General features: G+C 38.8%; 1 protein-coding gene across 12 annotated transcripts in view; it reads right to left on the bottom strand.

The window, feature by feature from the left end:
- Positions 1 to 17641, bottom strand: part of DTNA (dystrobrevin alpha) — a 218615-nt gene that overhangs the window by 89896 nt on the left and 111078 nt on the right. For all 12 annotated transcript variants that reach the window (XR_008965274.1, XM_057365000.1, XM_057365001.1 and 9 more), the window contains one exon: positions 4821 to 4888. Coding sequence is in view for 11 of the 12 variants with exons in the window: in XM_057365009.1 (XP_057220992.1) it covers positions 4821 to 4888 (68 nt within the window). In the remaining variant the exon portion in view is untranslated. The remainder of the gene's footprint in view (positions 1 to 4820; positions 4889 to 17641) is intronic.

The following is a 17641-nucleotide window of genomic DNA, read 5'->3' as shown; positions in this document are numbered from 1 at the left end:
ATGCTTTAAGATTTCTTAGCTGAACTGCTGAACATATGGCCATGTCGGCATCTGCAGCAGGATACTCTGCTAAGGGGGGATAAAACAGCTCAAGTTTTCTCCTGTTTGCAAAAGGTATGGATCATGATGCTTTTGGTGCTCAAGAATGCTGAGAGCAGCCTGACTCCACAGCCCCAAAGCTAAATTTTCTGAGGATGTGAAAAAGTCTTGCCTGACAGAAATCAGCACTGGTGAGGATGTGGCACACAAAGTTCCTGATAAAGGAAGCAACGAGTGATAATAATGATAACTTATCTAAAGCTGCTGAGCTGGCACAGGTAGCCTAGAAACGACTGACAGTCAATCACTTTATACCATAAAAACCCAGCCCCACTTTTAATGGCAAGGATTTCTAACACACTCCTTCTTGGTAGGAACTTCTAACAYGCCCCACAAGGTTATTACTTGAGCACAAGTGAAAGGTATTTGCCCATGGTGTTGATATGGGTGAGTGACACCAATTTCTACTTAAYAATTACTAAGCTAGCTTTGAAATAATTTATTTAACAAATAATGCCCTATATTAATAGTTACAACTACCCATACTGTCTGGAAAATAATTTTGATAAAAATACTTTAATTATTATCATTTTATTATCATCATCAATTTAAACCAATATTTATTTTATTCCTGCAAATGTATTTGGTTTGCTATCCTTAATTGTGCAGGATGAAGTCATATAGAGTATCAATTATATCTATATAATCCTTAAACCATAAACTCTGACCAAGTCTGGGACTAGGACTGGATTGAGCTCTACCCAGACCACTCTGAGGAGTTTCCAGAGTGAGGGGGGTCCTTTCTGCACCTTGTGACTCAATGGGAGGGCTTCATTTCCTGATAAATATTGCTTGAAGCTTCCATTCTTCCTGCAGCAGGATTGTTCACCCACACATTCTGAAACACTGCCATCCTTCAGATACAGATTTTTCAAATGTGTTCTGACCTATGAGATGAAAATAAGAATGGCAGTCTATTCTCCCCAGATTCTGCTATTTTCCTGACCAAATTCTCCCATACTGTCTTCCCAGGGCTCCCAGCTACTCCCCTTTGCCAGTTAGCTGTCTTAACACCATCTGCTCCGGGGAGAAATTACCCTTGACTACTTAACATCAGGTATGGAAAGTATTTTTGTGATTTTTCTCCATCATATCCAGTGCTCCTTTATAAAACTTCAGCCTTTTAACAAGATTTAGAGAGGGAAAGCAAAGTGAGACTCTGGTTCACTGAGCTTCTGAGGTTGCAGTATTAATCCTAAATAAACAAATTTGTAGGCATCACTGCTATTTTTTTTTCTCTTTCATTATTTGCACACACAGTGGATGGTATTAYTTTGATATTATTTGGGGAGTAGGTGTTGCCCTGGAACAGACAATTAAATTTTGTCATGATTCACATTTTGCCACAGTCAGAGATGTATTTGTCAAATAACTTCTGTACAAAAGTCCCATCACTTACATGATGAGCAGRAGAGTCCTGGAAAGATGAGCAGGACTGAGTGTGGCAAACAAGACAGTGAATTTGTAACTTCCCTGCAGGATTGCCAGTGGCCTCTCCCTCCTTCTGGATGGCAGTGCCTCACTCTGTTYCTTTTGAATATGCTCATGTCATGTAACACTATTTGCAGCTTGCAAAAACAACAAAGGGACACACTGCAAGCTTTGGCTGTTGTTTTCTTGCTGGATAATATGTGCTGGCAGCACAACATTTTGAACTCTTCATCAGTGTGGATATACCTGGGCATRTCAGGTAAGACTAAGACTTAGTGGCTTGATGGCCAATAGAGCATTTTGAGTTATAAAGACAAGTTTTAACCACGGGTCTCTACAGAAGGTGATAATGATTATGATATTAATTCGCAAAAATTAAYAATTTGGAACTAGAAAGATTGGAACTTCCTTTCTGAAGGAAAGGAAACAAAAAGGTTGAATTGGACCTCTCAAAGTACAGAGAAAATTACAGTGGTCCAAATTTAAAGTCAGAATCAAATCCTTCTACTCCTTGTTCAGGACAAACTTAAACTTTGTTCAGACAAACACTTAAAAATGCTTGAAAAGTTGCATTTTTGGGGTTTTTTTAATCTTTCCTGTCTTGTGTAGACTGAACATGACCCACTTTCTAAAATTACTGTGGGATTCTAATCACAGACTTGCAGATATAAGTCCCAAGAACCAAGACTGCTGGCAAAAGCCTTTATATTACAGATTTTCTTCCTCTGATATTGGCAGGTTGTGGAGTTTAACTCTTTTTAAAAAGTTCAACTTTTTACCATAGGCTTGTGTCTACCAGAATGTTAAGAAGCTTCACATAGCCCACGTACACAGGGCATCTGGAGCTGTTTTTGTCAAACATGTTAAACATGTGGACTTGCACACAGCTGGGGGCACCTGACTGCAATGCCAGGATGAATTTCTGTGTCAGTGAAACACACCTCTCCACATTTTGAGAGGGGCTCTCAAAATGCAAAGGTCAGTGTTTTATGAATAGGCCTAAAATACATCCAGTTTTTCACAAAGGTTTAATATTTCCCCCTCTTTTTACCTAGGAACCTTGGAACACCTACTTCTCTGTGTGCACATGAAGTGAGTGGAGGAATTGAGGCAGGCAAACAGAAAGGGGAAACACATGTGAGATAAACCAGACCCAAATAAATATGCCAAAATACTAAAATGTGAAAGAAAAAAATAGTAGACTATAACTACTGGTGTACACAGGAAAACAGTCCCTCCTCTGCCTCCAACTGCTGATTTTCCCAACGCCTCCKTAACTCCTCCAAACAATTCAACATCAAAACAGCCTTCAAAACTGTGGTTGCAAACCGTAAGTCCTCACAGCAAAGTCTTAAGCATTTCAGRAATATTTCAAACTAATTGAAGTCAATGGTAGCCGTGCTGACTGACTCCAGCTGATAAAAAATCAAGGCCCCTCTGTAATTCTAATTAAAACTACAGTACCTTATAATAATGGACAAATAATTTTTTTTTATTCCAGTCAAAGAACAACACCTCCCTCCAGGGTCCAAGACGTTGTACACAAGAGGCAAGTGAATTATAGAATAYCCTGATYTGGAAGGGACCCACAAGAATCATTGAGTCCAACTCCTGGCCCTGCACAGGATAATCCCAAAAATCACACCATGTGCCCAAGAGTATWGYCCAAATGCTWTTTTAACTGTGTTAGGCTTGGTGSYCTGACCACTTCYCTGGGGAGCCTGTTCCYRTKCCCTCTGGGTGAAGAACCTTTTTCTAACATCCAACCTAGACCTCAACTGACACAACTTCATTCCATTTCCTCAGGTCCTGTCACTGGTCACCAGAGAGAAAAGATCAGTGAGAAATATTCATGAGTTAAAACAGCAAGCCCTGTGTGATACTAAAATAGTTACAGGCTACAACAGAGCTAGTGGACACCGTGGAATGGGTCAAAATGGTTCTTGGTAGGGCATCTGAATGAGAAGTCCTTAATTTGAAGAGCTCAGATGTAGGGCTCACCCCTGGGGAAGAGTCCTGAGCATGCTGAATTCACCAGCACTCATCTGGCYCTTCAGTACACACAATAACTCGAGTCCTAGTAATGCCCATCTTAGTTTCCCACTTAGTATCAGGGAGATGCTCTGTCACTGTTCTCTACGGGGCAGCAGACAAGCAACAGGAAGCTTAGTAATTACACACAAAACTCAGGTAAATCTAGTAACAGGGTGACAATCTCAGACTTGATATATAAAAGAATTGCCTGGAGAAATTGTGGATCGGTTATAAGAGAAATAAGAGATGACTGTCAGAAGTGCAGGAATGTTGTTGGTTTAGTACATCCCTGCCACACTACCCTGCAGGGAGCATAGAACTTCACTAGGAACTATAACAAATGTGCTGAAGTGGGGTGTGAAGTACATGAGTCCCTGTACTGTGTCTGGCTGYGATGCAGTTAACTTTCTTTAAAKCAGTCTGCATGGTGCTGTGTTTTAGATTTGCAGCTAAAAAGGGTTGATAACACACCGCTGTTTTAGCTGCTGCTCAAGAGTGCTTGCACTGCACCCAKGCTTTTCTGTTTCCTACTCTGTCCCCTCCCAGGGCTGTCTGGGGATGGGCAAGAGGTTGGGAGGAGACACAGCAAGGACAGATGTCCCCACCTGGCCAAAAGGTTAGTACATACTTAGCAATGCCATGTTCAGCAATAAAAGTGGGGTAGGGAAAGAAAGGGGTGGGGAGTTCTATCTTCCAAGGCAGACACTGCTCCACAACTGGCTGGGCATTGGTCTGATTTTGGGAGATGGGGAATAACTACCTTTGCATCACTGGCTCTTGGTTTCTATTGTTATTTTTCCCTACCTTTATGTCATTTAATCAACTGTTTTTATCTCAAGAAATGAATTTGCTTGCTTTTCTTTCCCTATATTCTCTCCCATCCTGCTGCGGACTGGTTAGGGATTAAGGAAATGTTTGTGAAGGAGTTTAGCAGCTGGCAGGGGTCAACCCACTACAGATTCCTCCAACAAAAGATGCTGCTTTTGGAGAGCTTTATCCCTTTCCATTGCAACCTGTATATTGCAGCATCTTTGTCTTAAGAAGCTACTGATTAAAATAATTCAATCAAAAAAAACTGATAAAGAAAATCCCTCTTTCCTGCGTTGTTCAAATCAGCCCATTTTTGTGCAGCTTTGGTCTCATGATATTCATTTGTGCAACAGAGATTTGAGGTGGAAAGCTTGCATAAATTTTACTGACACTGCATAGCAACTGACTTGGTCTATCACAGCAAAACATTTCCAGGAAGTACTTACGCATTTCTGCAAACAGCTGCCTTCTTTCTGCCATGGTATTTCCTCTTTTCCCACAATCTTCAATCATTCTGGAAGACAAAAATCATGTGAAAACATTAAGGATTATTCCCAAACTGAACATATGTACATAAGCATCCAAAATTGATCCCGAAGAACCTTTGAGGTTGACTGGTGCTCCACCTGTATCCAGTGCCCTTTGCCAGCCTCTCTGTGGCGTAGTTTGTAGAGAACCTGGTCCCCAAATTGTCCTCCATTCCCTGGACTCTGCTTTCAAGCATTTCCCCCCCCCCCCCGCCCCTCTCTCCCAAAGGCAGTGTTCAGTTTTTCTGCTTGATGTAACTAACTGGCTTACATAACACAAGCTCTGAAATTCATTTTAGGTTTTCTTAAATAAGGAATCCTCAGTTTAAATTATGTAAGAGAGAAGAAATTGTAAAAGATTTGGATATTATTTTATAGTCTAGAAAACTATGTTCTAGCCAATTCTATGTGGAGGAGAAAAAAAAAACAAACAAACAACAGCAACTAAATCTCTACTCCACAACATAATACATGCWCTTCACCCAAGCAAACACTCTCCCAATATTCATTCAAATTCAGGACAGTATTTTGCTGATTAAATGAGCTTCAGAAAAAGGCTCAGAAGTAAGAATACATTTTTCTTTGGTTTTCAGATGAAAAAATCTTTCTAATATTTTGAAGAGCTGGATGGAACATAGAGAAAAGCAACAGCTTCTCTCACAACCAGCATTCAAACCATGAAAAACTAAAGCTTTCAGAATAAAGATAAACATCTTTAGCAGCACTCAAAAAATTAAAACTAGTGTCAGCATCACCACTTCCTATGGGTAATTGCCCTGTCGAACCAATATCCTTTCCTGGCTGCCAAGTCTGGTTAGGGCTTCTGACCTGCATTTTAATCTACATCCTCATGTCAACTAAACTGTCTAAAGTAACATCAGACTACCTAGATTATACAGGAGATATTCTGTATAAGCCTGCAATCAAAAATATTGCACTGTATCCCACAGCAAACCTCCATATGTATATAACAAGGAAAAAAATATTGGATGCTGAAGTCTCCCATTACCAAAAATCTCAAGACAGAAAACCAGTTTCCTTTTATTCCTCCAAGAAAGAAAGGCAATCACGTAAGAGGTGTTTTGTTGTGTGTGGTTTTTTTCCCCTTTCAAAATGCACTGTTCAAATGAAGTGGTGGTACATTATAACTGCCTTTTCCTAACAGCCTATTCMATTCCCAGAGTACTGATAAGACTCTGCTAAAGCGCTATCTACAGTGGACATTCTGTGATGTGAACAGCAGCCCCACTAGCAAGTGGACAAAGGGTACRGATGCAGCCCTTTGCAGGGATGTTCAAGTTCACCCTCCTGCCCTCATTTGTCCGGGAGTSATAGGGATGTGCCTGGCACTGCATGAAGTCTGAGCTAATGTATCCTCCCTTTCTGCAGCAATAGCAGCTCTCAGCGTAGGGCTTCACAGGAGGGGTCACACAGCCTCTGCTCTGGAGGCAGCTGATGTCCTGCTAACTTGGAGGAGTCAGGGAAGACTCCTCCCCACAAAATGAAATACCTCAAGATACGCCAAGCCCAACCTGCATCAACATCCTAATCAGACAGTGAGACGTAGCATCTCTTTCACATGAGTCAGCCTTAAATTTCTGCTCATAAAAGATAAAAGCAATATAATTCCACTAACACCAGYTTGAGTTCCCTACTCTTTTCTGTTTCTAATGAAACTCATAGTAGGAGACAAATCTGCARTGGGAAATGACCAGATCTCGTAGGACAGGCGAGTTAATAAAGCCCCTTGAAAAGACAGTATCTTCTAYTTGGCAGGGCAGCTGAGTGAATACCTCAGAACAAACACAATTTTGATTAACATTTATTGTTTGTAGAGTTGGTTAYAGGCCATCATAATTTCCTCTGACTTCTCTTATACTCAGAATTACTCCACAATATGTAACTTGTTTTCAGACCACATACTACTTGTGTTATTTGACAAGACTGGATTAATTTGATTTTGGCAAAAGGATGACATCATCTTCCATTTCTGACACAACTGCCACTTATATCTTATGGATCTTTCTCCAATTAATAACTTGCTGTTTGCATTCCACCAATGTCCTCTAACATTAGTGAAATAATCACTGGTCTCACAGTGACTGCTACAAATTTTATTGAAAACATAAGGGGTGCAACTTTATTCTTACTTCCCTTATATTGCCACCTGGAGAAAAATATTCCTTAGCTATAGCTTTTAAAAGACTTGCAGAGCATGAAATGAGGCTCACCTGTGACTTCATTCACCATGCAGAAAAATTTTCCCAGTCAAAACTAAGTACCAAAAGTGTTTTTCAAATCATGCAAATTGTACAGCACATTTTTCACTTTCTTCAGAAAGCCTGCTCTCAAAGTGTCCCTTTAGTGGGGGAAAAAAGAATAATTCTTTAACTGGTTTTCTSTTTTCTGCAATTCATCCTCCCTTTATTTTACTATTTATATCTCCTCATATAAAAATGTTCCCTGGACCTGATAATAATTTTTCAAAATGTCCCATTATCTTCTGAAATTGAATCACCCTTTTCACTGCTGGGGCTTATGGGGATTACCAGCCTGACAAATATATTTATATTTATAAACACACAACTCAGTCTTCCTTGGAGATGGAACAAACTTCATATTTATGTTTTTAGGACTCTTCTTGCACTAGATGTTTAAAAAATTTTAGAATAGCCTTCATTCCAAATGACAATCCCAAAATTCTCTTTAACAGGGTAAATGCCATTAAGCTAATGAGAACGGTAGAGGTGGCAATATTTTCATAAAGATACATTCTATCCCTCTTTCATATCTTTTCCTGATAGAGGAAAAGTGATAGATGCTCATCTACCAAAGTATTGGTACTTCTGAGTTGCCACTGACAGGAATTCACTCAACTGTGTCTTCCAAGCTTTTCACATGCATTTTAAACTCCAGAATGTGCTACAGCCCAGGCTCAACTAATGCCATTGCCATTCCCTTTCCAGACTTGTTCCCTGTGACCCAGCTCAGAGATGCACAGCTCTGCTCTTCCACTCACATTACAGACTCCTGCTTTGAGSCCATGATGTGCTCACCTCAGTCCCTGGGGTTGGCCCTGAGCTAACTGACTACAGTCATGTTCCAGTATTTCTCATTTTGCTCACAGCACATGTCAAATCACAGGAAAAAGAGTACAATTTGTTCTACAGAGGAGAAAAGCAAATCACAGAAAAAACTTCAAYGTACTTTACAAAACAGTAAATTTCCAGAGACATAATTATGAAAAATATGAATCAATGTATACATTTCTCATAGTAGGGATTAGATTATATTTGTSTTTATGAATTCCTTTCACTATCTTTTTCCCTTCATTTTTCTTCCTGGGAAATAGCTCCTCCACTGCAGGTAAGAAGAGCACCTATTGTGTACCTAATTAAAATTCTTGTCACGAGCTAATTAGTAAGGTACCAATTAGCATGGTATTAAGGCTTTAATATATTACAGACATTCCAAAGCAGAAATCATTCCAAATGTGAGGTTTCCAGCCTCTGAAAAAGATACTGTGAATGTCTCATTTTTACCCATGTTTCAAGTTGAAAATTTGTATGACATTAATAGTGGTAGAAAGAAAAGAATAAATAAAGGAAGAATATAGTCTGATTGGAACTATTTTGACTACAACCTCATCTTCATGCTTATCCTGTATCAGAAGCATAACTGGTCTATTTTTTAATATACTTTTCTGATTTATAAAATGTGGGTGGGAATATCACATAATATGCATAAGGTGAGAACTAAATGCCTTATTTAACTTTCCTTTCCTGTTGTGCTGCTTGGATTATGAGCACTGCAATAATCTCTCTCACAAAAAAGTGTTTTTCTTGTTTTAGTATTTATAGGGTAAATAATGTATTTTAATAAACCTTACTATAGGTCATTCTTTTTGTAAAYAGTGTATTTCAATTACATTTCCATTTCATGAGCTATGTCTGTGCACGATAAAAGGAATGCATGCTGTATTTAAATCATTAGCTCCAAAAAAACCAATCTGCCCTGGTTTAAGCTGGAATAGAGTTAATTTTATTCCTAGTAGCTGGTACAGTGCTGTGTTTTGGCTTCAGTCTGAGAGTATGCTGATAACACACTGATGTTTTAGTTGTTGCTAAGAAGTGCTTACCCTAAGCCAAGGACTTTTCAGTTTCCCAGGCTCTGCCAGAGATCAGGTGCACAAATGACTGGAAGGGAGCACAGCCAGGACAGCTGACCTGAACYGGCCAAAGGGATATTCCACACCACAGAGCATTATGTCCAGTGTATAAACTGGAGACAACTGGCTGGAAGGCACCAATTGCTGCTCAGAGATGGGCTGGGCATCGGTCAGTGGGTGGTGGGCAATTGTTCRGGGCATCCTTTATTTATCTTGGGTTGTATTCCTTTCTATATCTCATTATTACTACCTCTCTCTATCTCACTATTATTATTTTTATTCTGATTATATTTTGCTTTATTTCAATTATTAGTCTGTTTGTATCTCAATCCACGAGTTTCACCTTTTTTTTCCATTTCTCCCTAACACTGGGGGTAGGGCTGGTGGTGGAATAAGCCAGGAGTTGCGTGTGACTTAGTTATCAGCTGGRGTTAAAGCACAACACCATCAAAAGAAGCAGTTGACTATCTAGCTGGAGAAGGCACTCCCCTCTGGAAAGCCCCTCACACATCCCAGGAGACTCAAAAATTCCCGATCTGACAAATGTACATGCAGTTTGATAGGTCTGAGAAGAGCCACCCCACTGGCACTCCCACAAAGCCCCGTCCCGTTTGTGACAGATGAAGYGCCCCAGGGAGGCAGGATACATGCCAGTGAGGAAAACTGCCCACTGAAATTGATTAATTCTGGCATGAAAAATTTATCAAGTCCCATGTGATGGTTGTGACGCAGCTGGGCGTTTGAAAAAAGAGGCTCCGAATCCTGGCCAGTGACACTTCTGACAGTCTTTCTGGCTGGATAAAAGTTGTTTTTCTGTCGAAGCAGGCACAGAAGAAAAAGAAAAACACTTCTCTGTGCCTCAGTCTTGTCCAGCTGAATGTGCTGRGACTCTGAAGCTCTTGGAGTGTTTTGGGACCCAACTTCTAGCGGGAAGTTTTGCACCACAAGACTGGTAAACCTAACAGTGAGTATCTCAAAATCACTTTTGGAAAGAGTACCACCATTGGGTAGAAAATATCAACCAGGATCAAACATCCTTTATCAGAGCAGTCTGTAGGTCYCTAGAGAGGAAATCTCAAACTCCTGATATACACAGCTCTTTTTTCCTCCATTAAATGATATTCACCTTGGTATCTCTGGGAATTAGAAACATTAGGATTCAGAGAAATGTGCTGGTTTCTTAGTGGCGATCTTTTATGCTGTTGACAAATCTGATGCCATTTTCTATGCAGCTGGTCAATATTTAAACCAAGCTTTTAGCAGACAACAGAACCATTTTTCAGCCTTTGCCTGGGACAGTTTTATCAGAATGCCCTGCATACATAACAAACTCTTATTTCTTTTCAGGATTCACCAGCATCAGAAATTTAGATTTATGAAAATCAAAAAGCCTGCTAGGTTCTATCTAACAGTGACTTTAAAAAACTTAAAAGCTGTAGTGAACATCTAAGATTCTGCTCATGAAGGATTCGCGGCAATTTGAGAGGAGATTTTCCACTGGTCTTTTATTTTCTCCAAATTCAGTGTTAGGTAGATTTTGCTCAGCTAACTAGAACAGTTTTGGCTGCTTATTTCAAAGTGAATTTGGACTTCAGAACAGTGAGTTAAAAGGGATAGTGAATGCTGGCTAAAACCGTATTTCTGACGTCACCAACCTCAGCAATCCTTGTAGTTAATAATAAAAATCCTGAAGGGYCATTTCAGAGTCCTCTTCCCCTTAATGGATTTATTGGTGCCTCATGAATGTCTTGTTCCACATGTTCTAATGAAGCAGGTCCCTAATAGGCCTCTCCCAGCTTTACATTCCAGGACTAATCTTTGGCACTGTAATAAAATTGGTCAATGCTTTTTCCTGAGGCTAGGTATAATTGCATTGCAGTTACAAAGTGTGCTTGTATTTTATCTAGATGAGATTTTTACAGTGAAGAAAGGAAACAAAAGCTGCTGTTAAGTTCATCTCCAACATGAGTCTCAGAAAGTCTGACTCTTCTCATTTTTGTCATATTTTTCAATTTTAATACCACTAAAAAATTTGAAATTCTGTCTTCATCTAYGCCTTTAGTGAAATGTGGTTTTGTTTTTAAAAAAGAATTTTCCAACATATTTTTCATCCGGTCCTCTTTTGGGAGCTGTATATCCTTAGTGGGAAACTGTCAAAAATGCCTAATAAGGTACCCACTGAAACTGATTTGCATAACACAGAGTCTTCAAGGAATTTTGAAGCAAACTTATGCTATGCAAATCTTCTCTCTCAAGTCTAAAAAATAAGTGTAAAGGGATTAATCACTTTAAGAAAAACAAGCSTAATTTTGAGACAGAAAACATGAGAGTCAAAAATAGACTAATTTCATATTTAATCCTGTATAGAATCAGTACTTTACTAGAGGATGCCATGACAATGGAACCATCAGTTGTTTTCCATGTGCACTAGGCATTACCAAGTTTAGGAATTCAGACTGTTACTAACTAGGTCAAAATATATACCAAAATCCTTGTTTTCCTTCTTTTCATGGGTACTTGTACAGGGTAATTTTCAGCTTTTCTCTGCAACATGAAGAACTTCTCTTCAAGAATCTTACTGCTACAGACATGARAGACATTTAAGAAAGTGAGTGCTTGACACTTAAAATATAGATATGAAACTTTAAAAAGCTGTCTTACAGACGTTGCTTAGATAAATTTTTCTAGCCATTTTCTTTTTGAGTCAGCTTTCCCGACACTACAAGGAACAACTCAATTGGATGAAATATGGAAAGAAAACTAATGTTCTGTGCTTCAAATATGTTTTCATCTTTTGAGAACATAAGATTATCCAATAAAATAATTTTAGTCACCTCCAAAAAACTTTTCTCCAGGGCGCCACTGTCATCATTTCTGACAAACATTAGAGATCAATTCCCAGCTAACAGCTACAGATTAAAATATAGTTTTTTCAAAGTTCTATTCAAATGTAATTTAAAACTTATATTTCATCTAAATTTCATTACATAATATAAAACAATAACGAAGATGCTGATTTCCTTTAAATATGACATTTCAGAGCCTTAGTTCAACTAAGGGGTAGTTAGAAATAAYCTCTACTAACAGTAATTTCTATTTTGTTACACTCAAAACACATTCCAGGAAAAGAAGAAGCTCCCAAAACTTAGAGACAAAAGCTGACAATATACAGTACCAAATCTTATTTGTCTGATGTGTGAATATTTTTATGGAGTTTTCCCATGAACTCATTTTGGAGATGGATTTCACTGAAATGGTAGTTTTTTCTTCAAAATATGTATTTTTTAAACTATTTTCTAAAAATCAAGATCAATAAAGAAGTGATGACCTTTGGACACTCAAATTTGGAATTCTGCTTCTTTCAGTTGGTTAGAGAAGGCATAATTAATACAAAAAACTGTAATGAAACTCAAGGGATAAAAAATTACAATGACTTTATCACAGGAATCATTTAATTGATACTCTGATACTTTAGTAGTCTGGTCCTCTTTCTTTTTTATTTGCCATTGTAGAGGCAAAAAGGAGGTTGCAGRATTTCAAATATAATTAAACTCCTATTTAGTCAAAGGGATCTTTCAGTTCTTCTTGTGCTGCCATAATTAAACCCAAATTCATTTGAGAGTAAGCTGTCAGTGATACAATTGTGTTAGGAACCATTTCCTTGGCTTCTGCCAATTTTAATAATACAAGTTGTCAGTTTTTGTAAATACACATTTGATTATTATTTGCTGGAGGACAGCAGGTACTTCCATGTCCTCAGAATTACAAAACCAACTAAATAAACCAAATGGTAGCTGCAGGAGAAAATGCATTCCTAGGCAGTTGGAATTACTGAAATCCTTTGCATGTACTGGGAAAATCTCGCTAAAATGAAGCACTGTGAGTAGTCAAACAAATTAGTTAATAGAAGGGCTATTGGGTTTTATAACCTTACCTGATGAAAACTTTAGGYACCCAAATTAATGCAATAGCCACCAACCCAGAGAAGTTGAAAAAATTCTTATCAGCTAACAAGAGTTTTCCATTATCCAACTGACAACCAAGAAATATTTAAGCTTTTTTATCTTTATGCCTGAAACAGATGCCTTCATGGTTTTTTTCACTTTTCAATTTTCTGAAATGTTAAAACAAATAGATTTATAGAAAATGAAGTCTGAACTAKATCTTAACAATACAGCTTAAAAAAGGAATCTTTAAAAACAATCCCATGGAAATCCAAGTCTCTCCAGATTTATTTGCCAGAAAAGTAGAAAATAAATTACAGATGAAAGAATGATGAGGCACTGATGAAATTGTTCACAGATACTCTCTCATAGAGGTAGCTATTAATTTGTCTTGAAGCTCAGTTAGAGCAGGCACTARGACAGAAGAATGGCACCAGGATGAGAATTAAGGCATTTAGGAGCATATTTGGGTTATGTATAGATCTTCTGAGACAAAGAAAGCTTTGATTACTRAGTCTGTATGAATCTCACGCAGAGAGAAATCAGATCCTTAATGCAAGTAGGAGCAGCCTCCAGGCTGATCTAATTAATATCTGAAGAAGGCATTTTTAGCAATTAACTGCTGTCAGGGCACAAGGAAATGCAAGAYATTATCTTTTTTACCTGGCCACATACCCTCTGTGAGTGGCCTGATGACTTGGGAGGGTGGGATACAACTTGATCCCAAGTGGCTGCATTCAAATGAAGATGCTTTAAAAGCAGATGTCAACTTGTTAACTTTAATGCTGTTTTCAAGTACCAGATCTCATTGAAGGTTACACCTCTACATCTCTAATTTTGTGGTGGAAAAAGACATTTCACATACATTGTTAAAATTATTTCACTAGGCAGCCTTAGTTATAATAGTTCAATCCTCAAGATACTCTGTGAAGATACTAACTGYCCCAAAGCCAGAATAATTGAAATTAGGGTCTGAACATTCTTGTCCCATAACTGCCTGCCTGCATTGCCATGAAAAAACACACAAGCAGTACAGCAATAGTTATTATACACAGCAGAAACAGAACAGGTAGGTGGGCACTACCATGTGGTAACAGAAGAATCAGCAGAAAAAAGCAGCAATGAGATGTCTAAATTTGCATAAAACTTAAGTGACAAGAAATTACAGGTCAATACAATAATTTCTRGGTCTTCTAAAGGTGAACACCTAGAAAACGCAATGTCAGATGGGTTCCAGTTCAACAATAGCTCTCTTTAATTTGACCTTATCTTGCAAAGCCTTTSCATACATACTGAACTCAAAACATATGCTTAAATACCACTGTGATGACCGTATTTAGCTGAGGAGTAATGGGCTGCTGAACAGGGCTTAAAGGTTTTCTACTYAGTTCTTAATAAATGTCTAACAAAAAAGGACAGGCTACAAACAGTTGGTTACATAAAAGGGAATGTACTTGGAAATGGCACTTCAAGGAGGAGTCAGAGTATCTCCCAATAAAGATAAGCTTTAGTCGGATAACAAAGAACATAGCTCCTCTGCATGTGATGTGGAAGTTTACAGAGTACTGAGGTCACTTTGAAGGCAAAAGGAAGTAAAGAATTAAAGAGAAGGGCATTAAAAAAAAAAGAAGAATCTTTCACCCCTTCATCCTTCTYTTCATTATTTGGATGTATGTTGAGATGCTATTCATGACACTCTTATAAAAGTGAATTACTAAGAGAACTATACTTCATGCCAGTTCCTACATCACTGGTTATTCCTAAAGTATCCCAMCACAGAAGTTAGCACAAGCTTTTCTTTTCCAAAACTGTCTTTGATGCAAATGTATTGTGTCTTTGCCTCCCAGCAATGTAAGCCTCCCTTCGTTGGAGTACTCTCACATAGTATTATCATACCCTTTCACATCAGTCTAGCTAATTTATTTCAGTGCTTAAAAAGGTGCASCTACTTACTAGGAGCAGAAATTTTTGCAAAACTACCTGTTTGATAAATAGCAAGTTAGGCATCTTATGTCTTCACTAGAACATCAATATGTTAGACTATGGCTGCGGAGGGCCGCAGTAACTTGAAACAATGCCATAAAAAACCCCACCCTTATTTCAACAGGTAAAGGACAACAGGAAATGAAAGCAAACGCAAACAAAAAAAAAGGACAGCTTGATATGCACTATCAGCTAGTTTATTTTCACAAATAAAAAACCTAATATAACAAATTACTCTTAACCTAATTAAAATCTGACATTATTTTATTAGGCAATATCATTATTACAATAGCATACAGAAGAAAATGAAATACAATATAATTATGTAGCAAACAGTCTGATATACTAAGCCTGAGCAGAAAGCGCTAATGCTTGAAATATTGAATTCAAAGATAATGGCTGGTGATGCCTGTAAATGGACACAACAGAAACAGGCTGCTACATCTGACTCACTCACCTGGGTCTCTCCTCTCAGATATGCACGTTACCTCTACAGAATCACAGAATTCTGCTTGGACACTGCTAAACTTGAGTTAATGTTGTATATACTCAAGGAGGAACATTTTTAATAAACAGTATTAATTATATTGCAAAGGAACATTTAGATTATAAAACTCCTCACATAAGCCACATAAACATTTCAGCTACTAGAAATTAGCTTGTAAGCAGACTTTTGTCTGGAGAAATTTCAGTGCCCTGAATTTACCTCTCCCATGACAAGAAWGGAATGTGAGGAAAGCCAAGGGGAACACAGGAAAGCCCTGAAGAAGCACATCTAAGCTGGCACTTAMGGGTGCAAAGATTCCTGATACTTTGAAATCCCCAAATGGTTGTTTAAAGATTTTTCTTCATGTAAAATGAAGTAGATCACTTCTTAGAAACACTCATCTAAGGGTAGTCAAGACAGAAGATGCTCTCCTACACAAGCATTGCACTAGGATGCACACAATGCATGAACTTTTGTGGAAAGATGACATTTGTATCATTAACAAYAGGAAACAAGAGGTGTCAAAACAGGCAAGACAGTCACACAGCCCTTTATGTCGGCATGTCACRCTCCCCCAGAGACTAGATGTCCTCAAAGTGCATCTTCAACATCTGCTTCCTTTGAAAAGATCTTGTTTTCCTTCCAAGACCACAAAGCAGTTCTAGGTGAATCACCTCAAAAACCACTTCAGGGAGAAACTCAATCACTGAACTAYGAGCTGTWAAGRTGCCATTCCCAAGATCCACCACACTCAAGGAGTTATTTTACCAAGACCAGTCACCAAAACTCAACAGCCATCAACTGTGAGAAAGCCTCATTGCTGGCAGGAAAAGAGGAAGGGGTGGTCCATGYGAAGGCACAGAGACATCCTACAGAAAAGCATTGGTCACTAAGGCGTCCAGCAGCTTGAAAGACACAAGATGTCCTTGGACAGAGAATACCAATGAAAACTGTCACAAGTCAATTTTTATGTGAAATGTACTGGTTCTGAGCAGATAAAACATTTCACAGATGATTTCAATATGAAGCACTGACCMCACACAGCCATGTACCACAGCAGCCTTGTGGCCAGGTATTCGTGGCTGCTGCAGGAGCACTTTAATCAGGCCACAAAAGTGAGAGCATTTCACAAATCCTTGTGGACAGCAGTAACCTCTGCAGGCTTGGATTCTGACAAGAAAAACAGACTTGAATTCACTGCCATAGGTGACAATTTCCCCACGTATTTGCAGCCCACTCCACCCTCGGAGGCCCTGTGTAACACCAGCCATTCTCTGAGCCAGCAGCCAGATCTCCCAAGTGGCCACCAGCCTACTCCAGAGAGCAACAGAAACTGGCACTAAGGAGAAATCCACGTGAGTTACAAGTGCCACATCACCACCTAGGCAAAACCATGTCCAGTTTGACCCTGGTGGTAAGTGGAGACAATCCTTAAATTGGTCCAGAGGCATCTAAATTGAAGGTGCTTGAGCTGGTAATAAGATTTGAGCTAAGCTGGTTAATGATATTTGCAAACATGAATGAGTGCATTCACACCTCAGGTGTCATTTGCTTAATTCTGAGACCGTGTCTAATATTCTTCTGGGCATTCTGGCAAGAAAGCAGCAGYGTATTTTTGGTCTGCCTTATCAAATGCTTCACATCGGAGTAGGAAGCAAAAGACCTTCTCCTTCTGTTTGGCTCTGGTTCAACCACACTCAACTATTACRTTCTAGTTTAGGCACCAAGCTGTCTGGAAGCCATTGACAGAGTGGAAGGAGAGAARTGGAGAGATAGGAAAACACTCAGAGGACTGAGACCAGAGAGCCTGATTTCTGGGAAGAGAAAAACATCAAATCTATAGTTTTGTTAAATGTTGATGAGCTGGGAATAAAACAGCTATCTGCTGCTCATGTTGAGGAGAGAATTATAAGGTGTGATACACAGGGTTTAATTAGGAATAATATTTAAACACAGAAAACGTCTGATCTCAACAGGGGAACTCTGAAGTGAAAGATGTATGAGGCTGTAGACAGYTTCTTAAGAGATATGGTGAATGCCCTACAGTCTGTGGCTTTTAAAACTATCCCAATAAATCTTTTGAAACATATATTGCAGGCCCAATGCTATTTTCAGTGACGTGAAATGGATACTCTAGAAGTATTTCTGGATGAGAATC

This window comes from Malurus melanocephalus, unplaced genomic scaffold (assembly GCF_030028575.1).
Source record: "Malurus melanocephalus ecotype Western Australia unplaced genomic scaffold, MMel_1.1 scaffold_46, whole genome shotgun sequence".
NCBI classification, from domain to species: Eukaryota; Metazoa; Chordata; class Aves; order Passeriformes; family Maluridae; genus Malurus; species Malurus melanocephalus.
The sequence above is the reverse complement of the archived record's forward strand: the minus strand, read 5'-3'. Positions and strand labels throughout refer to the sequence as shown.